Raw genomic sequence first — 27,210 nt, forward strand, 5'->3', positions numbered from 1 at the left:
TTACCAAGAAGATATCCTCAATAACTAAGTTTGAGAGATTAGGCTTTCTCGTAACAACAAGTCTCGTAAAGACTTGTTTTATGAAAAATATTTCTTATTTCTGTTAACGGTTATAATACAGAAAAAAAATTTAATAAATATCCCACAGAAAATAGCAATATCTGAAAATCGTTCAAAATCAACATACATATGCCAACACAATAATAATGCAACAGATTTGCCTCCAGCTTTAGTAATATTCTTCAGAAATGCTATGAAATATTAGCTGTGATTCCGACGAAGAAATTCATACGATATCTATTTATTGGATTTTTTATTAAAAAAAATCTAAAACCCGTGCAAGATTCACTTATTAAGATTTTTTTAGCTACTACAAAAACTAAGAGTAAATTTACTTTTTGAATTCTAATATTTTATATTTCAAATAAGTGTCAAAATTAAAGAGTAAATAAATAAATGCAATTCTAAGTAAAATTCTACCTTGAGTTGAAACTTTCAGGTTTTGGCTTTCTAATTATCGTTGGAAATTTCAAATAATTGAAATTAACTTAGGAAATTATTTCTTGTTTTCACTGTGATCGTTTTTAGCCCCACTTCTAAAAAAGGAAATAAGGGAAAACTGTACTTCAGTGGAAAAAAATAAATTACACATAATGATTTTGAAAAGAACTCAACTAAAAGTTTTAAAATATTATACATAGATTAGGGTAAGATGGAGCAATTTGGAATCATGTCTAATTTGGAACTGTGAGATTTCCTAATAGGTTTAGATGGTAACGGAAAAAAAACAACGAGGAAGTACTCTCGACTGTAAAGTCTTGTACTTCTTAGTGGTTTCTTTTTCTCTTTAACCATATGAAACTGTGAGAAAATATTAAAATTCCAAAATAGACATCATTCTGAATTACCTCATCTTACCCTACTACGTTCATTTAGGACAAAATAAAAGGATACACTACAATTTAAAGTAGTGAAACAGATGGATTTTGGCAACTGAAGTAGAGTGAAAGGAACATCTATTGACACTTTAAGAACTCGTGTCAAGGACTTATTGACACCCTACTCTGTACCATTTGGGATACGAAATTCGAACACTTATCCTTATCGAATAACGCAGTTTAATGAAAAAATATTGTATTACTTAGATTTTATTGGATGTATTATATAAATTTCAACATTTTGACAAAATTGTCAATAGGGGTTCCCTGTCGAAGAGGTGTTCCTTCGACCCTATATAAAAAAAAGAAATAACAAGGCACTATCGCCTTACTAAGAAATTTGCCAGTATAGTCGACATGCATGCATTTTAAGCCACTCACAGAGCCGAAAGTCTTTTGTTATTAGCAGTAAAAATATGCAATTATGGGGAGGTGGAGCTACTTTGAGCTGTAGGGCCAAATAGATATATAATTTTATTCGCATATCTCTAGTCTAAAGGAAGGGCTTTAACGTAATGCAATTTACATAGGAGAAACGATTATGTATCTAAATTGAATTATGACAAAGCCCAACTTTATTTAGAAATACGCAAAAAAATCGTATATCGATGTAGCCCTACCTCCCTCTACTATCTTCCGATCAAAAAAAAAAAGAAAGTATTCTACCAAAATCAGATTTGAAACTAATGCTGTTTATTACGTTTTGTCGCACCTAATAGATTTCGTTCAAAACCTGAATTCTAAATGACCACAGGTTGGCATAGACCGGATATTATCTTTTGGACTTTTTTGATCACCAAATAAAACATTTGCAGTTTGATTAATAAAATATGTCTTGTGCGTCATCTATCATTCAAGCAAAAATGAATGATAGATTCTGCTTTTATTTGTATTTTCTCTTTTTTTTATCGTAAATAGGGTAGGGGAGACCGGGGATGTTTGGGACAGGGGTAGTGTGGGACAAGGCGATTTTTTCAATTAATTTTTGAAATAAATGGGATTTAACCATTATTGTATCGTAGCCAGTATTACGATATATCTTGACTAAAAGAATGGATATCCTCAGTTTTATTGTTTTAATTCTATGATTTTTTTTTAAATTGATAAAAATCGTATATTTTGACGTCTCAGTTTTCCTCTTTGTATTTTATATCAGCGATATATAATCAAAACTTTTTTATCTCATTAGATAGCAGTGTAATCCGGAAACATATTTTTATGAAAGTTTCAGAGATTATACGCTCTTGTTTTTTACATATAGGTTTTAAATACCAAAACTACATGTGGGGATGTTTGGGACACCTGAAAGGGGATGAATGGGACGCTGGTTTTCGACAAGATTGTAGGTTGTATGCAATTTTTTATTGTCAAAATAAAGAATAATGCCCAGTTTCTACTGGAAATCTCCCTCTTGTGCAAAGTTTATCAGTGCAGCAGATTTCTCTAACTACAGGGACAATTAAACCATCATTGCCTTGGGAATCAATAATTCCTTCTCAGAGGATATTCGATCTTTGCCCAATCTAGTTAAAAACTATTTTTTTCGAACATTTCTCGAACAAGTTTTCCAGGAAAGGCAAGGCAAGAGTTTATTTAGAGAAATAATGAGAAAACAGGTACAATGCAGTTGTCGTAAAATCAAACAGGAATCCATCAATGAGTTCAAAACTAAGAGTTGCAAGAAAATCTACTCGCCTGAGGAATTTGATAATCATAATTGCAATATTTAGAATAAAAAAAAGAAAAGAAAGGTAGATGGAAAATAAGAAGAAAATACTTTAAATAATTGATTGACAATAAATGACTCTACTGTACAAATAAAATTGATATTAATTTCTAAGTTTAAATAAAATATGAAACATTTTTATTTCTATCAGAAATATTTTTAATCTGGTATTTAAAATTAATTAACGTGTTCCAGTAATACAAATTATGCGAGAAAAAACGCGTCCCAAACATCCCCTTTTGCGTCCCATACTGCCCCACATCGGGGAGGTTTGGGACAAAGCGTCAAGTTAAATGTTTTATCTTCTCCAAGAAAACTCAGTTATTTTCCAAGTTCTATCGAGTACTTTTTATAAAGTCAATACCCATAAGTATCCTATAGACCGCATAAAATTGTAATACATTATCGTAGTTTTTTGGAATAGTGTCTCAAAGTCAAAACATGAAAAAGTGTCCCAAACCTCCCCGGTCTCCCCTAATCTTAATCTGGAACCGAATTTACAATTTGGAATTTTGAAATTTCCTTACTATTTTTATGAGCAGAAGCAAGAAAAGTACGAAGAAAAGCTATTACTTTTCTTCTTGCTCTTTCTTTTAATTTTATATCTTCTTCTTTTTGTCTTATTATATATAAAACACTATAAGACAAAAAGTTAAATGATTTCAAATTATCCCGTTTTACCCTAATTCTATAAATATTATAGTTATATATTTTCTTTCCAAATTGTCTGTGAAATTGATACACAATAAATATAAAGATTACAAGAATATTCGTTGGTTTACTTTTTCTTTTACGATTATTGTTGAAAATTTACACAAATACGTATTTCAAAGAGTATAATAATTTTAATGTAATGTAAACTGTTTAATTGAATCACATCTCCTCGTGAATTCAGGAAACTCTCGGAAGCCTAGAAAAATCCCTAAAACTTTTAATAAGATTCAGAATGTAATTACTTCCGGGAATACTTGTTAATGAAATTTTCGGAAATTCGAAAAATATTCAGGAGCTCAAGTGATGCCCAAAGCCCGTGAAACGTGAAAGACTACAGAACCATGGGAAAATCTGGGAAACCTTTCAGAAACCTCAAGACCCATGAGAATACTAAGAACCTGTATTAAGCTAGGAACCCTTACAAAACTGGGAAATCTTCATGAACTTCAGGAATTCAAAAAATGCTTTAACTTGGGAAGTCTTTTTAAATTCCCCGAATCTAAGCTAACCCTAATTTTTTGTATTTCAAATAGGTTAGTGATAGTATTAATTAATATTCTGAATAAATAACCCCCCTCTCCAAAACACTTCTCAAAAATTTCTGGGTCCTTTTATGAAAAAAGTCATTTGTTATCTATCCAAGTTTCAGCACTTTCTGTAATTTGATAAAAAAATTATTTGATTACGATCAAATAATTTTTGATCGTAATCATGTGATTGGCTACGATTTGGTAGCCACAAGATCTTCCTTTTCTGTATAAGTAAAGGATTATTAAATAGATATTTAAAAAAAAAGCATAGGAGGAAGTGAGGCACCTTTGAAAGTGGGGCACCTTTGAAATTGGAATTTTTCACCTATGTTTTTAAGTGGGACTGAACCATATCATAATGTAATTTAGCTTCTCAATCTTTTTGTGCAGTTCAATTATATCACGATAAGGCTCATTTTTATTCAAAATTTTCCCCTAAGGAAAAAAATATTTTCTTATGGGCCACAACAGTGAAATAATTCAATGAAATTTGTATGAGTATAATTTTATTGTATTATTAATAATCTTTTACTCTGCTTAACTGTCTTCAGCTTAAATGCAAATAAGATTCACAGTTTTGAACAGCAGTGGAAAGCTCTGCAGGGGTTGTATAAGTTTCTAGTGAACTAGTGTGGTTTGGTGAGAATTTGTACAGTAGAGTTGCGATAGAATTTTGAAGTTTTGGCACAAGTTCACTTGAATTTGTTTGATTATCTGTAAATTTGTATTGTTGTATTTGAGTTTTTAACCCAATTTCTGTGGTTTTTGTACTTTGGTCTGCTTTGTTGAGTAATACTTGGTTTAAGAAAAAAAAAAAAAACAAAAGATGCCACAAGTTCAATTCAGTGCCAAAGTGAAATTTACCATGGTATTAGCGTCCATGTATATTCTTTTCCCCTTTTGTTTAATATTTTAATCTCACTATGTTTATCTTCTTTGCGGTAGTTCATCATGATCAATTTAAAAATATGTTCTCAGAAAAGCAAGTTAAAACTACGGGGGATGCACATGGCAGAAGAAAAAAACTAATGAGAGTTGGTACTTAAGCACTAGAGATAGAGAGAATTCTTTTTGTGACGTGTAGAAGTTTTCGTTTACTTTTCCGGCAAATCTCTTGTGGGTTTTGGTAAAAAAAAAATCTAAGTGGTTTGAATGAAAAAATTACTTCTAACATTCTAACTAAACCTTCTTTTTTTTGCCAAGCAGTTAAGGGGGTAAAAAATATATACATACATGGGAATAAATCCATGTCAGACTTTTGAAGTGGATGAGATATAACCCACTCGAGTATAGTAGTATTACGGATGTGTTTCATAGGATTGGAAGGTTTTTTTTGTCTCTTTAACATTGTACACAAGTACAATGGGTATTCCCATTCCCATATACATTCCTGTTCAAAATTAATATGATTTCCTACATCTATTGCAATTATTACCTCGTTTAACATAATCACTTTTCATTGAGAAAAATTTCATTAGTGTTATAAATTACAAATTATATAATCCTCAATCGGATTCGTATGTATATACACAGTACGAGTAGGTTCAATCTTACCAGAACACGAAATGAGTATTCTCGCAATGAAAATTCATCGCTAGTCATCCAGATGAGGGTTGTGATTACACTTAAGGCTTGTTCCAACACATATTGGGGTTACTCACAACCCTCATCAAGTACACTGAGAGAAATCCGAAAAAGTTAAAATAACATTTCGGAAATGTTTATTTTACCCTGCAGTATTGATCCGAAATCGATGTAAATAGTATGCTTTTTAGGTGTATTAGGGGTTAAAGTTACTCTTTGTCATGTTAATTTTACCTTTAAAAAAGCCTAAAATTAACATTAAAAATTGTTGATATTTTTTACACCTGAAAAGTGTTAAGGTTATGAGGAAAAAAGTTAATCGCACCCCCGTTTTTTTCTCAGTGTACAAAGATAAGTGAGGCTTGTTTCAACCCTTATGAAATGTATAAAAGCCCTTTAAAGATATACTGTAATCATCAGTTAATAAATCTTGCTTAACAAACTGGTATTTTTACTATTTTTAATTACAGAACAAAATAAATTTACAAAATCTGCCTAAGATCCAATATTTTAGTGTACTACTATTCTACTATATCTTAAGTATTATGAAAGGCACATTTTTGTCCTATGTCTTGTACTCGTACATATTCTCTATGATTTATTTACCCAAAGGACACGTTGCATATAAATTGAATTTTCTGTTATATTGTTAAGAGCGTTAAAAGGTGAATTATGTTCCTCTGTAGTGTAAGATATCATTTTATATTTTAATATGCACGTAGTACATAAGTCTATGCGTATATGCGTTCTCTTCATTTTACTCTCACTTATTGTAATAAAATAAATTTTCCCTTAATGAATTATTTTGTGACAGAGCTTTCCATTTCCTACAAAGTTAAAAGCTCAATTCACACGTGGTAAGCCTTTTAACTCAGGTTTCTATGTAAAAAGTCCTTAACCTTGGACATGGCTCAAAAGTTAAAGAATACATACTTTCACAAAAAATGATTTATACGAGTTGTTCCCAAGAGATAAATCTAAAATGATATTGCTTTCTCCTCCAGTCGCGACAGAAAAATAATTTTCTGTTTTTCATCACTACGCGTGAACTTGATATTTTTTATTGCACAAACTTTACCGAAATATATAGCTTATTCTTAGATTTTTTGACCTCCAAAATGTCCATTTTTCTCCACACCGCGGGGACTATTTTTCCAAATATTTTTTCGCAACTAAAATGATTTTTGAGGAATTCTATCACCTGTTTGGTCCGTCCAGCCGTCATCACACCTAGAAGCTAGACCGCCAACGGATAATCAAACGGAGAATATAATTATATGTAGGTCCAAAATGGACGCTAATAAAGAATTATATGTATAATTATAGGGGAAAGTGCCCATGCTTTGCACGGTACCAAGCTTTATAACAACTAAATTTTTCCTATGTTTTTCAATGTGACCCATCGCATCCATATCTTAAAAGCTAGGAAAAGTGTCCTGTTTTTAAGAAATCTTGCGGAGCCATATTTAAATATTCAGGAACATAGGAAAAATTTAATCATTATAAAGCTTGGGACTGTTTAAAGCATGGGCACTTTCCACTATGAAACTATCCCTTTGACATAAAGCGTACGAGGCAGCAGATTAGAGCTAGTTCTAGGAACCAAGGGTCCGCGGACCCTGGCAAAAGCCTCAGAAATCAGTCAACATAAGAAAACACTTGCAGGTCATATGTATAGGGGGAGGTTGGGCTACTTTGAGCTGTAGGGCTACATTGTTATACGATTTTCTGGCATATTTCTAAAGGAAACTGGGTTTTAACTTGATTGAATTTGGATAAAAAAAAATCGTATAACATTATAGCCCCACAGCTCAAAGTAGCCCCACCTCCCCCTATACAGGTGGTAAGAGCAACCGAGTAAGAATGACAGAAGGTCATTGATAAACAAGGAGAAAAAATGTATGCCCAATAGCGACCCCTGAGCCACGCTACAAAGCAGACTTGCAGGCTCGGACAGACGGTCAACCGCTGTGACTCTCTATGTCCAGTCCACCGAGGTAAATGGGACCTAATCAGAGACATGGCGAAAGAAGAGAAATTGAATTTATCGCACAGTTTGAAGCAGAACAGGTCGTGAGGGACGCCATTGAAAGCTTTGAAAAAATCTAGAAGAAGTTACTCGACAAATTTATGATTATCCAGAGATTTGGCAATATCATGTTGGACACGAAGTAGTGCAGAAGTAGTACTGTGCCCAGTGCGAAATTCTGACTGAAATTCAGCAAGAAGACGCGCAGAGTCTAAGTGAACCAGTGATCTGCACAAGAAGTAAAACCTCAAAGACTTTAGAAAGGACAGGTAATAGACTTAGTGGTCTATATTTCGACAGACTCACTGGGTTTGGCTTTCTGAATATTGACCTTCAGGATTTTAGCATGTGGGATTTTGATTTTTGGAACTTTTACCAAAGCCTAAACAAAATAAGTGTGATTATGAAAGAATTTACACCTAAAAAGACTTCCTTTTTACTTCAGTTACTGATGGAAGGTACACAGCGTGAGCCGAAAGCGCTGGACAAAAATGTTGATTAATAAGATGTCTTATTTTCTGATAAAGTCCGGTATCCATATCAATATAATTTTTCGTTTTAAAAAATCAATTGACAAATCAACTTCAATATTACATAGACTGATTTATATCTGCTACTTCGCAAACTTTTCACAAATCTGTATTACTGTATTAATATCAAGAAATTTCGCTTGCATAAAAGTTTACTTCCTCTATTAGATGTTCAATCGAATTATTATATATTTAACATTAACATAAGCAAAATAGAATAACTTATGTAAAACTGTATTTGACAGTTTGGTAAGAGTAAGAGATTCTAGTCTAAATAATTTTTCTTTTTGCTAGTTGTTAATTTTCATAAATTTAGTAGGGTACATGTCCTAATTCAAAACCATTTCCAGACGCTTTAACTTTGACAGAAGATTCAACACATTAAGTTCATATTTTTTCTGAAGAGAATTGCATAAATTTGCTCCTTGACTCTTCTAGAATGTTGCTGTTTAGTGAAAATTCTTTAGATATAATTTGAAAGTGTTTGTAAACTTCTTAAATACAAGAAAAATACGCGAGTGTAAAATGCTTCTATTGGAAACAAATTAATCCAAATGGAGACAAGGAAATGTTTCTAATTGGAGACAAAGCGGTGTAAGTGAAACCGCGACGACAGACTTCCAAAACCTTGTTGAGTTGCTCTTGAGTGCAGGATTTGTTCTTATTCGTGGTCTTTTTTCGTGGCCATTTAAAGCAATAAAAAAATCTCTCCAAAAAAATCATATTTCCGGAGTTTCCTATTGAAGCATTTGCAGACACTTCAGAAAAACCCTTTTTATTCACGAAATAGGTAATTATTTCATTTGAAAACTTCACATACCGTAAACAATAAATATTAGCACTTAATTTAAACAAAATTGGCCAGAAATATGGCATAAATGTTAAACAAAACAACAGTCACTTCATTGTGTTTTTCATTGGAAAACATGGTCGATCGATGAAAAATTCGATGGTGAAAAGGTACACTTTTAATTTCTCTGAGAAATTAACAAATTAAAATTTGTGAATATGAATGGATTTTCGCTTTATTTGGAGCAAAATTAATTAAGTAATGAAACTGTAGTATTAAAAATATGTACATATAATTTAATGCTGTATTTATAATGAAAACATTGATGTTTCCATTTAGAATAGCTAAAAGTTTTCATTTAGAGCAGGTTTTGAATTAGCTTAATTTACCCTAGAAAAAATTTCTATCTATTCTTGAAAAGACGTATGGTTAATGAGAGTAACTTGAGATTGGGATTGGGGTCAGACCACAAAGCATCAAGTTTTTGTCAGCTTCACAATATTATTTTTTTTTTAAATAGTAATGCTCAACGATGTAATGGTAATGTAGTATCGTACAGCTTTTTCGATTGTTGACAGACACTGAGAGAGATGTAAAGAAATATCTCGAGGGCATGTTTTTGTGCATTCTGTGAGAATGACTTTTCCAATTGCATTTGAAGTTGAATCTGCAGAGAAAAGTCACTGTTATTTCAGTTCCATTCAATATAAGGAACATCCTATACCATATTTTGTACACTGTTTCTGACATATTGTGAAATGGAAATTCAGGCAACTATTTTCACTTGAATTAGAACAACGGCTAAATTTTGCTTCTGTTGTCCTTTTCCTTTCACCTCAATTTGCCTGGAAAACACTGGGACTGATAGTGGATACCGCAGGTTAGTTGGTTACGGTTTGGTTACATTTTCTCTCCATGGGGTTGTGTATCTAACTTAAAGGAGCAGCATGGATAAAATTTCATGGTCATGAAATGCATAAAGGGCGGAAGTTGTATAGATGGGTGGGTAGAAATTACCCTTGGAGCAATCATCATATAAAAATGTCAAAATATTTATGCTAATTTCCGCAATGGAAATATTGCAATGGAAAATTTTTTTTTGGTGATGTATAAAAAAGTCATGCCTACAATTTACTCTCGTGACAAGTCACACATATGTAATGGAAATATGTATTAGATATATAAGGCATAATATGTACCATTCTCACAGCTGGTTGAGTATTTTTTTTTCTTCACTTTTGGTGAATGTGCGCAAGTTAGGAGTCGCGCAGGAAAATTCCCCATACAATATGGCTATATTGTGTAAAAATCAATAGATTTAATACAAACAAGAGCATCTATGAGTGGTGTTAGTGTGAAAATTGTGTGACGATAAAATGCGCATGCCGTATAGACATAAGATAGACGAAGAGTGTACAAGGGAGAAAGTGAGTTAAGGAGCGATATTCATATATATATATATATATATATTTAATGTGCGGTGTGTGTGGAACATATGTATATAGGGATGAAGACATGAAGCTTTAAATGAAAAGCTCTCTCTTATACTCTCTTCTCTGATACACACTAAAATTTCCCACATTATATATATTTTTTTCTTCTTTTGTCACCCTTATTTGTCTTTTATTAATTAACATCTCATTCAATAATCTCACACCACCCCCGCACATAGCAATCTCAACACTTCTATTTTATGAACAATTCATAAAATTCTCTATAACACTGATGAATGGTTCTGCTTTCAAATGATACATGCACAAAGATGAAAAAAAAATGAAGGAGAGTGGGCGTGAATGGGATAATTTTTTTCAGATTTTCCCAATCATATATGTATATAAAGTGAGATTCAAAATAACTTCATCTACTGCAATCTTCGTAAAATTTTATATTCTCCGAATGAGCTTAAACTTTGGCAAAATACCTCTTGCAACTCCCTGATCGATGAGTGCAAGGATGGCATAGGAGGATAAATTTTTTTCGCAGTGGTACGTTCTTTGTAAATACAATAGGTACTCAAGATCGGATTTTTGTGAAAATTTGAGCTTTCTGCATTGTACTTTACCGCTCACGCTTCGGTCCACCATCCTAAATATTCTTCTTTTACTGCTCGAACTCAAAGAGAGAGCGGTTAATCCATTTTCTTTGAGGCTAAACGGTAAGAGATATTCGATTCTTGGTCTTCAATAACCTCCACATAAATCAACATTATTTAGGACATTTTTTCCTTTTGTCACAGTTTACAAAAACCACCTATAGGGGGAAGTGGGGCACCTTTGAAATTGGGATTTTTCACCTTTTTTAAATAAAATTGAGCCTCATCGTGATATAATTTAGCTGCACAAACAGATTGAGAAGCTATATTACATTATGACATGGTTCAATTACATTTAAAAATAGAAGAAAATTCCCAATTTTAAAGGTGCCCCACTTCCCCCTAACAAGGCAAGTCATTGTGTCTTCAAATCCAGAAAATATTCAAATTAATCACAAAAGAAATTTTAAAGTAGAGGGCTGTAAGAACAACAGCATTGAAATCAAAATGCCATAAGTATTGGGTGGTAGAATTACTTGTAGCATATCTTTACTTATAGCTTCATCGCAATTTTTGGCAGAAAATGAGTTCAAAAACCAAGAAAAAAGTGTGACGTGTTATGATAAGACATAAAAATATTTTTGATTTTGCGGTTTTTCGAAATGTAAAATACGAAATATTAGAATACGAAGTTTCTACAATATGAAATGTGCAATACGATCATGTAAGATACGAAATGTAAAATACGAAGATTCCGCAAACCGTTCAATTTTGACGCTGCAGAATTGATGAAAGGGGAAGTTTGTGCAGTTCGTACGGAAAATGTCATCTTTAATCATAAGTAATCCATATTTATATCTATGTAGTTCTTTTCAAAATTATGAGGTGCAATTTATTTTCTCCACTGAAGTATATATTATGGTCATAAATTACATTAATTTATTAAAAAATCAATTTTCACTCATCTGGAACATTACAAAACTTCAAAATCTTCCCCTAGCTTTAATTTTAGTAATTTCAATAAAAGTGGGATTAAATCTTAAGATTCTATACTTTTAATGCATTTTGTCATTTATGATATTACATTCTAGCATACACAGAAAAAATATTTCGTAAATATTTGTAATTTTTCAATATGAAATGTAATATATGTAATTTATTTCATTACATGAAATTTCATTCTATAAAATGTAAAACATATTAAGTGATTGCATATTCTCGAAATGGACATAAAAATATATGTCTTTAGAATTCATAACATATGTACATAGGAGGACATTGAAACATGATGGCTCAAAGTCAAAACTTTATTCCTTATATCTCAGAGGTTTATTGACCGAATTTAATCAATAAGTACTCAATCGAAAGGTCTGGAAAAATTCTACAAAACGACGTTATAGATAAGTTCACAAGTCAACCGCAAGGAGCATTCCAGTAGGGGAATTCTGTAACGATATGACAATATCACATGACAAATTTTCATGATAAATTCGAGAACAGGACAGCATTAAAGGCCAATGAGTACTGAATGGTCATTACAAGGAGCTATATGAAGCCCTTAGTAAGTGATATGAAACTGATTTTCAATGATTTTTTCCGAATTTTCCATATAAAAATTTTTAAATTTATCATATGACATTGTCATACTGTTACGGAATTCCAATACAGATCATCAAATTTTTTTATGTAATAGAAAAGTATTAAGTTTTGAAACTATTTAACTGATTTTAATGATCCCACAATGTGTATATGTATGTTCTATAAAGTTTTATAATTTTTTTTTGAAGATCAGAAGTCTTGCCAATAAGATATATAGTTGTAAATTATAAGCTGCATTTTTTAATCTCTGTATTTCCATTGTTATTTAACCGATCTTAAGCAATTGTAGGCTCAAATGAAAGGTATATAGTTGGACTATGCAGTACTGTTATAAAAAAGTTTCAACGATCACTATAAGAGGCGCTTTAATCGATCTCGTTGGGCTTAATAAAATCATTTCATATACCTATAAAAAGTTAATATATATTTTCCGGATATTTTTAAAGTATTATTTTCATTTTTAGTGTATGGAGTTATAGTGAGAAAAGTCATTATTTTGTATGGGGGCGCTACAAAAAAGAGTGAAGGTGGGTGGAGCTTATATATATGGTTAAAGATCATTTTATAAACCTTGATCCCATGCAAAGTTTCAGCTTTCTACTTCTTCTAAGAGAAAAGCTATATAGAAAAAGGTCCTCATTTTGTATGGAGGCTACTGGAAGGAGGGTTAGGGAAAAGGTGTAGTATTAATGGATAAATAGCTTAAGTTATACACTGACTCTGAACCGAATTTCATCACAATCGGTTCAGCCGATCTTGAGTAATTCGATCTCAAAATAGTACTTTTCGAAAGGATAAAGGCATTTTTACAAAAACTCCCAACGAATATTGTCCTGAGTCTCGGTAGTTTTTCATCCTATAGCATTACCTATAAAATAAGACTAGTCTCGTTTGTGAGCGCTAAACAAACCAACTCTCATACATTTTTGCTCATTGTCTTTCAATTCAACTTTTGTTGAAAATTCTACAATCATGGTTGAAATACACAAAGTTTTAAAAATTTACAGTTCAGACAAGTATAATTAAACTATAATAGTAGTAATATAATATATGGTGTTTTTCAACAATCTTAAGTGATACAACTGTGTTGAAAGAAATATGATTATAAATTTTACACTATTCGGAATTAAAGAAATTAAAACGTCCGATTTCGCACAATTGTGTTAAAAATTTAACGAATTTTTTACTATTATGTAGCTTTAGGGATAGTAGAGCAAAGAAAAAATTCAGAAGATGTAAAGTAAGGGTAGTGTTCTTATTTATTACCCCTTTGTCTGTTTTCTTTAATTTTTTTGTAGTAATCGTATACTTGTCTGTAAAATAGACTATTTAAACTAAGCCCCACTAATTTCTCTTGAAAAATTATTAAGATATCATCCCAATTTTTTACATTAGATTTAGAAAGTTATGCATGCCTAAAGCTGCCTCACACTCCCTCCCAAATATACTTCTTTCAAATTCTTTTCATAAAATTTTATTCAAAATGAATTATGCTAAAGAAAATTTGTTGAACTTGTGCATATAAACTATGCCAAAATGGTTCATTTTGATGAAAATTTCTCCCAATTTGTAGCGGGATATTTATAAATATTATTAAAAATTAAAGAATAAATGTGTTAATTTAACTCCATATTTAAAATCAAATAAATGTTTTCAAAAAATGTTCCAAACACCTTTTATATAAATTCTCTAAAATATTGCAATTAAACTAATTTTGATTTAAGAAAAGGTTTAAAGTTTCATACTATATGTTCATCAACTTCAGCTACAAATCAAATTTCCAGGAACTCCATGCCTTATATTGAGAATCTCACTTTATATAAGCTTATTTGGGCTTATGAGCAGGATCCAATTATCCGAATGTGTGTATTCATCCATTAATAAAATTAATTTAATCATTTTGAAAGTTAAACTGATCAATTATTGAATTTATGAATTGCGACAATAATTTACATTAACCGCTGTAATTTATGTTCTTTTTTTTAACTTTTTATCGTTATACAAAGAACAGCATAAAAAACGAAATATTTATTATATATGGTGATCAATGAAGTTCATAATAGAATTAAATGTGTGATTTTTGTTGCAAGCCTGACGAAACCAATGTTCAGGATTCTTTTATGTACTGCTACATAAAGCATTTGTTGGGTGGGGCTTTTGCCACCAATATATACCACAAAATTCTGACAATTTCAAATGATTTTGCACTCAATTTTGTCGGTTAAATATTTTTGAGCTTTCCGGTGCACTCAAAAAAAAATTGAAATAAAATTTACCATCCTATAGGAATATAATATCCAACTTCGTGTTTAACCGGATACAAAGTGAAATCTCCTAGAGAGGATTGCTTTTGTCATGAATGCAAAGTCGTAAATTCAACTATTTTCTAAAGTTTTGCTACTTCATTAACAGTTCGTTGTATTTTTTCTTTGGAAAAAAAGTTTGGAATGAAAACGAAAAATGTGTAGCATATTTTACATCTCTCAAATGGATGCTTTCTGTATACTGTTGCTGCAAAATATTCAATGTTGCTGATACTTGTTGAAATTTTCACGAGCGTCGCGATAAAATCTGATTTATGGAAATCGCGTAAAAACATGTGTTATAAAATAACTTTATAGTGAAAATAAATACATGAATAGGGCAATTAGTATAGATGGGATTAGGAATATGCATCTCATCCTAGCGCGATGTTTTATTTCACGCTGTAATAGTAAATTGGTTTAAGTCAAAGGTTTATGGAAAATTAATACCGTAATAATTCAAAAAGGTTTTATCCTTAGAAGAGAAATTTTATAAAAGCTCAATGTCTCACAAGAGAAAACACAAGAACGTACTTGCTTCACAGAATAATTCAGAGAGGAATATTTGCACAGTGCATCTCTAGCAGTATAAAAGATATTTATAAAAGGTCCACAGTGACCCAAAAATAAAACTTTTCCAAAAATTATCTAAAATCATGATTTGTTGTAAAAATTAAAACTGCTCTCTCTTGGAGTTCGAGCAGTTAAAAAATAGAAAAATGATTTTTTTTTCTGCCAAACACTTTGGATCCTCTCGTCCTTAAAGGGTTAAGCTTTTAAAATTCAGAATTGTAAATAGGGTAAGAGCTCATAATTTTGGACAGTGTGCTTATAAGCATCGATGTTCCAAGTTTGAAGTGCGATAATTTCAATGCTAATTGACTTTTTTTGTTAATTTCTTTTCAGAAGGGTTGTTTAGAAACTTAGCACGCTATTTATCGTCTTATTTTTACTAAAATTAGTTTTAATACGTTTAAAAATAAATTGATATGTAGAGGTGAATTTGACTCTTATTTTGGCCAACTTGGTTATTAATTTGGACAACTTGGCTGTAAATTTGGACAGCTAATCCGCCTCAACAGGATGCCCATTGTTCTTCATTTGATGAACCAAACTCACCAAGTCCTGTTCCTGTTCATGTAAGGGAACCGTAGAATGTCACGAGAAACCCGGAAACTTTCCATATAATTCATTAAAGTGAGTTGACTTCGGTACTCCAAGTACGTGCGGATTCGCTCATTCCCTGACCTTTCCGGAAGCCTTTCAAGGCATTTCTTGCTACATCTCTTTCGTAGAAATTATGCTCCTTTGTTTCTCCAGGCATTTGTCCAACCTAGTCATCACAAAAGCTAAAACTTCACGAAATTTCGTGAGAAAAACACCTGTCCAAAATAAGAACCATCACCTCACTGGTGAATGTCTTAAAAAATTTCCCATTTTTCACATGAAAAATCTAATTCTCAAGGCAAATCTCACTTCAGGTCAAATGTACAAATCACCATTAATGTGATTCAACACAATATTCAATGAATATTTAATAATATCGCTAAAAAACAGCGAGGAAAAATTGTTAGTACTTCACTACAGCTAAATAAGACTGAAGTAAACACGAAGTTCTGTCATATTTCTCGTAAGCAATTGCTCACACTGAATTTTCAGCAAAGCAATTTTAACTCAAAACATATTCAAAATTTAACGCATTTAGTGTTAAAATTTTCCAAAAAGAACAAATATTTAGTTAGAATTCATTGTTCATCACATATTGGAGTAAAAATCCATAATTTTAATCAATTTATTTTTAGTGTCCAATTTTATCCTCAAAGTGTCCAAAATAAGAAACTGGAAAGATTATGAGCCTTTCCCCTATACATTATATTTTTAACAAAAAAAAACGAGTTTTTTCCAATATTAGTGCATAAAAAGATTCAATAGTTGCTACTCCCTTGTTAATAAACTAAACTCACACAGTATCAAATAAACATTATATCCATCTAAGTGGTCTAAGTAAAACGGTAAGAGATAGTTACTTGAGTTCTTGAATTAACATATCCAAATGGAATCCGGTCCATTAGGATATAGTAAGGGTCGGGGCAAATTAAGTTGGAGCAGGTTGGGTATATATGGGATCCACTATTGGAAAGGTCTCGATTTTTGATACAATATACTAAAATTTCATCGAAATCGTTTCATAAACACCGAAAATGTAGTTCGATCAAGACATTTTCGCTTATATATCGGGTCAGGGAACATCGAAGGAGGAGTGCGATTCACCGTTGGAAAGGTCTCTACCTCAGCTACAACATACTAAAATTTAAAGAAAAAGCATCATCTACTTTTCAAAATATTTGAAATCGAAATTTCGAAAATCGATTTTTTGCTTAACCCTCTAACGGGTAAGACCGCCTCCAGGCGGTCTTCACAAAAATCACATTTACAGCGACGATAAAGGTTTTATTTATTTAAAAGTGCTATAGTGTCCTCGGTAATAGTCTAATAAACATCTCTTGAAAGTTTGAACTCATTTTGACTCTTCGTTTTGTTGCTATTCCCAGTTTTGTGTGACAGGTCAGAGAAAAAGCAACAAAAAATATTTGTGCAAAAAAACTCATTTCCAATTTCCGTAAAAATGCCGATTTAAAGTTATCTGACTAAAATAAATTTATTTTTTACTGAAAGATATGTCATTCTACTTCGTATATTTTATTTAAAAAATTTGAAAAAAATTAAAAATGTGAATTTTAGAAACAAAAAGAGTTTTAAAAAAAATTATATTTTCTCACCTAGCGCCTAAACTAAAAAAGATAATGATGAATGGATGGTTTTTTTCGACTTTATTGGATTATAATTATCTTAGAAAACATTGTTTTAGAACTTTTTTCGCATATTAAAGAAAACACCGGTAGAGGGTTAATTGGACCTTCGATTGAATCAAATGGAATTGGGATAATTAAAATCGGAGATATGGCCATTTGAAAATTGAATTTTTTATTCCTTCTACTTCAGGTCAGGGAGGGGGGGGGGGGTCGGGGGCACTTTAATTTTTCAATCGAAAGCTCTTTAAAGTATTCATATGCTTTTGTGCAAATTCAACTAAATTAGGATAAATTCCAAATGAAAAACCTTTGAATTTAGTCCACAAACCGAATTTGAAATGTAAGAAACGTACCTTTATAAGCTGATCTAGGCTAATCACTGGCTTTTTTAATCGAAAGCTCTTAGGTCCAGATGTATCGTACTAAAATTTGAGATCGATCGATGCCATAGGGGCTGTGTTATTGAGAAAACAACATTTTGGGGGTATTCCAAAATGGAGGAAGGCGAGTGGGGAAGTGGATCTGACATGGTCTGACATCGCTAACTTCTAACCACCTAGCAACATTTAACTTTTGCCGAAAACCGCTTATCGATAACTTTCTCCGTTCTCTCTCCAGAAGTGGTTATACGACGGACGGGACGACCACGAAAATCGATTTTTAGTCCATATGATATTCGTGATCTATGAGTGTCAAAAGTTGTAAATCCAGAATTTGGGCCCAATCTAACGAGGTCGGATATCACCTGTGACCACAAAAGCATGAGATTGTAAAGAATCTCAGCTAAGTTAATCGTAACATTGTTCGTAAATGTTTGTGAATTCCTATTGGGGACTTACGCAATGCTCGTAAATCGTATAACCTACGAATAAGTTCGTAAAAGATTGTACTTTTTCACATTGTTCGTGTGATGATTATTTGAGGAGCATTTATTGTACTTTTACGAACATTTGTTCGTATATTTTTATTTGGCAAGAATTTACGAATAAATGACAAAATTTTACGAAGATTTTTTTTGTGTGTTTACGAACATTTACGAACATATGTTTGTAAAAGTACAAAAAAAAAATGCTCGTCAAGTGATCATCTTGCGATCAATGTTCGTAGAAAATTACAAATTTTTAGGAACCTACTTGTAGATTATACGATTTACGAGCATTTTGTAAGTCCCCAATACAAATTCACAAATATTTACGAACAATTTTACAGATTTTTTTTTATGTATAATGTTTACAGAACGACAAATGTGCAGCTAGTGACATCTATAATCAAAATGTCACATGTTTAGAAACATTTTTATCGAAAACTTGACTTGAATAATTTAATAGTATTTAGGCAAAAAATAAATATCAAAACAACTAATACGTATAACACACTCTTTTATACCTTTTCTTATACCCACTTGTCTGGTTATATGTAAGGGCCTATCCTACGAAAAGGTTGTTGTGTACCACTTTATTAGTCTTTCTATCATTAACCCTTTAAGGACGATTGGAACACCGGTGTCCCATAAAGAAAATAATTTTTCCTGACTATCTAAAGTTATTTTTTCTTACGTCTGTACATAATTGTAAAGTAGAAGGTTGAAGGAATCTAGAATATTTTTTGCAAGTCTTTAGCTATTTGCTATGTAGTAAATAGTTAAGCTCAAAAATGGCGAATTTTCAAATTTATTAATTGATTTTACTTATTTTTTTATACTTCCAATTTTTTAATTAAAGCGAAAAATATTATTCATTGATATAGTCAGAAAAATTACTTAAATTTTTTGGCTATTTTTGTGTCTATCATTCATAGAAGCACATTAGACATCGAATCAGACTCTGTTGAACTTTCCAAGGTTAGATGTAAGACTTATCATTGATTATGTATCCCAGTTTAATTTTTATTGTTGATTTTTAGTCCGTAAAAAGTGTCTCGTCGTTAAAGGGTTAATCTTTCAAAATAGCATATTAATGTGAAAATTTTTCGTGTGACCTGTGATTTTAATATATAACTTCTTGTAAAATGACTCCTAAATTCAACAGTTTTGACCTTCAGAAATTTAGCAGTCACATAAATCAGATATTGTATATACTACGTATCGGTTGAAGCAAACATTCAATGACTATATTGCTCTACTCTGGAGAAATCAAAGCGAGCTTGAACAATAAATCTTGCTTAGAAATTGTTGAATTATTGAGTGTGTGTATTGTATAGGGTCTAACCTACTTTTCTTGTTGCTCTTCTTGAGAAAATAGCATTAGGCACTTTCTTGAAGGAAATAAAATTTACGATAAGTTTACGTCTTAAATTTAGTTTTTGTCTACTTTTTTCTTCTTTCGTTTTGAATACGTTTGCTAGCATTCGTTACTCATTCATTTGGGTGTATTTGTTCAATTATTGTAGTTTTGGTTTTAACTCTGTAATTAAGTTCAGTTGTGTGAAAAACATCTCTTAAATTTTATGCTTACTTTCCAAGCTAAACTTTACTATTGTAGTGCAATAAAAATTCTATGTCTCTATACTTTGCAGGGAGATAATAAAATTGTGGGTAATTTAAAGTAGATTTTATGTGGTCCAGTCGAAATGAGGTATAAATTCACGAGAACGTTCTCTTAATCAGTATAGATCTGCTAGTATTTATTGATGGAAAATTTGTAACAAAAAGCTCTGTGAGAAGTGGAGATGCCTTGCTATATGTAGCAGTTCACGGCATACGAATTTGACCTACATAAGGGACTGCAAAATCATTCTTTTTCTACCTTATTTATTTTCATCCACTATTTAGATTTATTTCCACATAAATTACTTATTTAAAATCATTCTTTCGTAAATTTAACGATGTCGACAGAGGGGAACATTGTAAAGTTGCAATAGGGTCAAACGTTCCCTTATTGACTTATCTAGTAAAACAAATATATTTAAATTCATCTGCGTAATTTTTTGTACTGCATTACAACTGAGATCACACATTTCATGTGATTTCAAAATAATCTAAAATTTATAAAAATATTGCTCAAAATCTTCAAAATGTATAATAATTTTATAATTTCGTACAAATGGTTTGTTTATAAATTATTGGGTTATACCAAGAGTTATTAGAAGGCTGTCTCGAGTTTTAAGGATTCCCGCGAGCTTCTAAATATTTCTCGAATTTTCGAAAATCACCAAGAATCTTCGAGAATTTTCTGAAACTATTCCTAAAATTAACTTCCAAAAATTTCTTGTATTCGAAATTGCTCTCAAAAATTTCCCAGAGTCTTGATAGTTTTCTGGATTTGCAATATATTTGTACATATTAAACATTTTTGGGTTAAACTTCTTTCTAAAGTATATATTTGTGTAACTTTATAACAATAACTATAGTCAAAACCAAACCAATGATCAATGTTTTTACCAAGTTGTTGCCAAGTTTTGGCAAAGAAAATATAAAGACTTTCGTGTTCAACTATATTAAATTTTTATTGTATGTATAAATTTGACCCATTTTTATAAAATTTATGGTTTCCCACTAACCATAATATTTTACTGACAAAATCTTTTTTTTCCTGACTAAATGATCCTTTTTACTTTTCAATTATTTGTTTGACGTCTTTCACAATAAAGTTTTCTAAATTATTAACTCAGTGAAAACGAGATGAATTTTCATTGTTAAATTCTCAAAAATAAAAGAATAATCCCAAAAATCTCCCACTATAAAACAAATTACTAGGATTATCGTATATAAGGAGTAACAGGACTATTTTAGCAATATTTTAAATAATTTGTCATAGTATAAATTTAATTTTTTATCCAAAAGATTAATGTTACAATGATTGTCATGTGAAATTTCTTTTTTTTTGTTTATATTTTAACAGAACTAGACAATTTTAAGTTTTTTTATTCCATAAACTATTTTCTTTTTACTACTACTTTTTAGTTACTACTTTTTACTTTTTAGTTAAGTCGTAACTACTTTTTAGTTAAGTCGGAAGACTTAACTCTGTTCTATATGATAAATCTTTGGATATAGGGAAAGAGCTCCTAATTTTGGACAGGGTGCTTATAATCATCAATGTTCTATGATTAAAGTGCGATATTTTCAAAACAAATTCAAGTTTTTTGTTACTCTCTTTTCAGAAGGGTTAATTAGAAACTTGGCAAGCTGTTTATCGTCTTTGTTTTTACTAAAATTAGTCTTAACACGTTTAAAAATGAATTGATATGTGGAGGTGAATTTAAGTATAATTTTGGTCACATTGGTTTTAAATTTGGACACTTTGCTCGTAATCTTGGATAGCCAATCCGCCTCAATAATATGCCCATTGTTTTCCATTGCGAGAACCTATCTTATCAAGTCAAACGGAAACTTTCCATATCATTCGATAAAGTGAATTGACTTCGGTACTTCAAACTGAATAAACGTCAAATGAAACATGTACGTCAATGGTCAAAACGCTACCAGAACAAACTTATTTTGACGTTTATTCGGTTTCAATGGTTCTTGCACACCTCTGCTCTTAAGGGTTCTACTACATCTCGTACAACATTTCGTTCGTAGAGATAATAAAGATATTATAAATTTTTTGTAGTAATATGACAATTCAAGATTTTAAAATACTATTATAAAACTGTTATACTAAAAATGGCATGTTCTAAGGTGATATATTGATCCACTTATGTTCAAAATTAGCTTAGAACTACAAAAGACATTTCTTTCGTATAAAAAATTAAAGAAAATTGCTCAATTAATGGGAAATAGGATTGGAAATTTGTGGCGATATCTCATTTTCTCTGTATGATCAATTGAAGTTAAAATTCTGTTATAAAGTTCTTGCTCGATTATATTTTTATGTTTTAAAGTCTTAGAAGACTTTAAAATAGTAATTTTAATCAATTCTGGTATCGCAAGCTTCATATAAACATATTTTATCTTTCACAAAAAATGCCTCATATTTATCTTGAAATTGCCCCGCAATGGGGGACTTTCACGCATTCTGCCATTCAAATAAAATCATCTTCTCCACAATAGACCAATGAAATTAAAGGATTATTGTTATTACAGTGCCCGCTTTCTAATCCGGATCTCCGTAATCCGTAAAAGTTCACGACGGTTACATTTTAAATACTTTTGAGGTTATATATGCATGCGTGTTCAGCACTGAAAATGAACTATCCCGTGATGTTTTTGTTTAATAAATTAAGTATAATAGAATAGACTTCTCCAATTATGTCTTTTTAATCTTCTTTAAAAGTTTTATTCTAATTCTACAAAAAAATCTTGTATTATATTTTCGAGCCGTTGACCAAATTCAAAAAATCCATCCGGATTACGAAGCGGACATCTGTCATTTTGTCTCCCAATCATCCGGATTACAAAGCGGGCACTGTATTTTTATTAACCCTAAACCCAACTGTAACTCACAGAATATTATAAAGTTTTAATTCTGTTTATCATATTTTTATAAAATGGTCTCAAGATCCATTTTGCAACTTAGGAGTAAAAGTGCCCCACCCTCCCCTATTTTAATCTTCCAAAAAGAAAAAATATTTAGATAGAATTTTATTATTCATCAAATATTCGAATAAAATTCCCTATTTTTAATTTTAATTAATTTATATTTAGTGTCCAATTTTACCCTCAAAGTGTCCAAAATTATGAACACTTCCCTTATAAGTACAGATAATCGTGTTACACAGGAGAATTATTGTAATTTGTTACATTTTATATACATATTTAACGCATTTCAAAATTGGATGGATACTTGAGATTGATTAATCTAAGGTAATTATTTAATTAACGGAATAATACAAGTGTGAAACTATTTTGGATTTTTTTATAATAATTGATATAACGGAACATATAAAATAATTAATTTTCGTCATTGGGCCAAAAAGTAGGTTATGACCAATTAGAGGATCTTTGACCCTACGGAACAAGAAAGAAGTGTCTGTGCATGTTGTAAAAGACGAGGGTTAATAAAAATAAAAAAAAGTGCAACTCACCTGTAATAATCATAAGGAAGACCAGTAGTGTGAGCAGAAATGTATCCATCTCCAAAAAGAAATGATTTTTTTATTGGGGAATATTTTGATGTGATCCCCAATATATTCGAATTGATTCCAATAATCCAATTAGTGCGATTTTTTGTTGTCTGGGAAGTATAGCGTTGCTCAAGTGATGAAATATTGCCTTTTTTGTGTTATATCCAAACATAAAAATTTCCTCGATCCTGGCAGCTCTTTCTTCTCCTTTTTTCTCCTATTTTTTTTATTATTCTTTTTAATCAATCCACTCACAACCTCTGTCTCCTATCAAGTATTTTCGATCACAGTCTTGTTTTCATATCTACTATGGAATTTTGTAGTTTATTAGTCGATTCTTTGTTTTTTTTTTTGTGTTTGTTTTGGCAATATCGTGGCACAGGCATTAATCACCAACGGCGAGATGAGATAGAAAGAAGGATAAATGTATAACTTTTATTTTAATTTCTATTTTTATATGGCATAAGCATTGCGATGAAAAGGATTGTTTACAAAACTAAAATGTGTTTTATTAGGATAATTAAATTTACTGAAGTGTATAATTTGTATGTGGATTATAGACCATTAATGAGTTATGGGAGGATAATTATGTGATTAACTTGAGGTTTTGTTTGGTCTCACTCGCTATTTTTTTTATTATTATTTTCTCTGTCATTCTCAAAGCTCATAAAGTTTGTCTCAAGTGCGGTGTAGACCCTTTTGGAAAATTTAATTTACACTCCTCCAGGACTAAATACACATAGTTCTTATACACTTTGTTGATAGGGACTACAAGTATACTGTTGTAAATCAAAATGGCGGAGGGGACTTTTTTTTTAATATAAAACTACTTTAAGAAATTATATAAATTGTGCTGTGGTAGCATATGCAAGAAGTCAAATAGTGATATGCAATTTTTGGAAAGATAAAAAAGAACAGCTCTTGAAGCTGAAATTGAGAACAGAAATGCATTGATAGCATGCTAACAAGTTGGAAGATTGATCAATTTAGCATGAGATGCACTGTCGAAGATGCTAGCCAGAATACAAAAGTGGATTATGGTGAGGAAGAAATAGTGTGAGAAAGAAAGTGAAAATTGGGAGAAAAAAATCCATTTATTTATTTATTTTTGTTGTTTGAAGTTATATTCTCTAAAGAGGACTTTATTTTATGATTTTAAATTAAGATGACATTTTGGATGGAGCGAAAAAAATGTGATTTTCTTTTAAAATTAATTGAACACGAACACTGTAAAAAGATGTTTCTTTTTTTTTAATATTTTATTCTTTGAAAAATGTCAAAAGGAATAAAAGTGACGGGAAAACGAAAGATCCATCATCACCTCACAGATTTTTAGGATGGGCGGAACGGAAAAGGTTTCACGTGGCTTTTTTACCAAGGAAAGCTCATCAAATTAGACTGAAGAGCTTTATCACGATGGAGGTTTTGCTGCAGAGGTGGAGTGTATCTTTCAGAGAGGTACTGGTGTTTTCTGAAAATTAGGTCACTGTTTAGCATACACAACAGTTGGATGAACATAACAAATTCAGCCTTGCACCAATATTTAAAGTTACACAACATATAAAATATTAATGGAAATAATATCCATTTTGGAGCTTTTTTTTCAAAAAATAGTGTAATATTGACATGAAAATTTAATCTTTTTTAAATTAATTTCTTCTTCTGATTGCTCGTAAATTTCCATGATTTTTTTCCCGCCACAAAAAGACAAGAGCATTAAATAGGCATGATTTTATAACATCAATTGTATAACTTTCATGATCTATCAGTTAGATGGTGAAATGTGGAGGGTGTGGATTTGGTGTGAAAATGGTGAGAAATTAATGTGAATTGAAGAACATAATGTGATACACGCAGATGTTGTGGGGAGACGCAATAAATGTATCTATAAAATAGATTGAAACATATTCCTTAATTAAAAAGACAAGGGACGTATATATAGCAATTGAAGAGAGAGACAGAGAGGAAAAAAATAAAGAAAAAAAAATAAATAAATAAAAGAGGTGGAGAAAGAGTGCAAATTGCTGACGAGGAGAATTTTCGAGGGAGCGAAGGACCTACGAAGGGAAATGGTGGAGAATACTGGGAAAAAAGGGAGTGAAAAAGATGTGAAAAATTTTCAAGTAGCGTCTCCAAAATGGATGATTTTTGCTCCCAAAATGCTATCTATACACGCATTTTTTCACAGTGTTGGTGTTCATATTAATTACACATATAAAATATTTGCTTTTTTTATGTTTAAATCTATTGAATTAAAAAATAAATTTAGAAAACATTTTTATTTGCAATATTGTACCATTCGTTTGAGAGAAAGCTTTCCATTCATGTCAAAGAACAAAACTATAGAAACAATCCCTTTCATCATTTTTGTTCTTTCTTGTCTTGATGGGTAAATTTTCTTCTCTTTTTTTAATATTTACTGCTGACTTAGTGCATTTTCTTCATTTCTTCCTTTTATTGACACCAAATTTATAATTTGTTTTAGACAGTTTATGCATAACATATCGCATTTTTTCTAATTTAGTATTTAACATTTACTTTCTTTATCATTTATTTATTCGTCTTCAGAGAACTTTTTTTTTACATATTTTTTATTTGCTTTTTTTGTGGTTTTTGATGTTGTGATTTTTTGAGGCGTTTAGCAGGTTATTTTTCTTTTAAAACTTTTTTTTATTAATATTTTTTAAATGGTTTTAAAAAACAAGGCGTGATACTTTTTTTGAATTTTTTATGGTGGTCTTTTTTAAAAATCATTCAGTAATGCAATTTTGTTATATTGTTTAATTTAGAAAATATGAACTATGTTACGTTTTGCAAGCTGTGAAACAGTTTTTTAGCACGGTGGAGGTTTTAATAAGAGTATGGTTATATGATGAATTATTGAATCGTCCATGATTGTTTGAGGGTGGAAAATTCTCATCAACTTCTACGTGATTTGCAGAAAAATGCTGAACAGTGAACATTTCTGGGTATAACGGCACTGAGTTAGGAGACAATTTTAAATAGGTCCAATTTCATCATCCTTTCCTTTTTCTGTCTGTTTTTTTCCCAAGTTTCACCACAAAAAAAATCTTTTTCGCTCCTATTTTTTTCTTATTCCTAAAACTTTTATTTTATTCTTTTTTTTTTACTCAAACACACACGCACAATTTGAATGATTCTAATTCCATGGGCAGCACCATTACAAAAAAAAACGATACACTTTCCGAGTAATAAGTATTTAAGACGATTGGATGGTTTGGAAAATAAAAATGAACGACAAGAACATAAGTATTGAATTTTTATCCTGCAAAAATGGCAAAGGAACAAAAAGGGAACTCGAGAGATGTATGGTTGGTAAAGAGGCAAAAACTTTTCTTCAACACATATCAATCAAACAGAATTTTCACGTTTAGTTCAGAGTTCTTTTTTTGTGGTTAGTATTTTGCAAGTTAAACTTAGATTGAATTCATTTTATCTCCTTTTTTTCTTGCTCTATTAGTGAGTTAAAAAATACACTTGAACGAGACACTCGGACTTTCCTCCAGGTATCTGAATCACTTATTGAGCTACAGTCTCACAACTGATGGACCAGGAAAATTTTGCGAATGCGCGCGATTCGTTCTACACGCATACA

At 31.1% G+C, this 27,210-nt stretch overlaps 1 protein-coding gene across 8 annotated transcripts in view; it reads right to left on the reverse strand.

Moving 5' to 3' along the window:
* The window catches only part of LOC129807137 (neuronal acetylcholine receptor subunit alpha-7), a 92,631-nt gene extending 65,421 nt beyond the window's left edge, over nucleotides 1-27,210 (reverse strand). For 6 of the 8 annotated variants that reach the window (XM_055856193.1, XM_055856189.1, XM_055856186.1 and 3 more), the window contains exons 1-2: nucleotides 25,891-27,210; nucleotides 23,556-23,931 (exon numbers count right to left, since the gene is read on the reverse strand). In XM_055856193.1, the coding sequence (XP_055712168.1) occupies nucleotides 23,556-23,604 (49 nt within the window). In that variant the 5' untranslated portion in view covers nucleotides 23,605-23,931; nucleotides 25,891-27,210. The other 2 variants (XM_055856192.1, XM_055856191.1) reach the window with 2 other exon arrangements.

Source organism: Phlebotomus papatasi, chromosome 3 (genome assembly GCF_024763615.1).
Source record: "Phlebotomus papatasi isolate M1 chromosome 3, Ppap_2.1, whole genome shotgun sequence".
NCBI lineage: Eukaryota > Metazoa > Arthropoda > Insecta > Diptera > Psychodidae > Phlebotomus > Phlebotomus papatasi.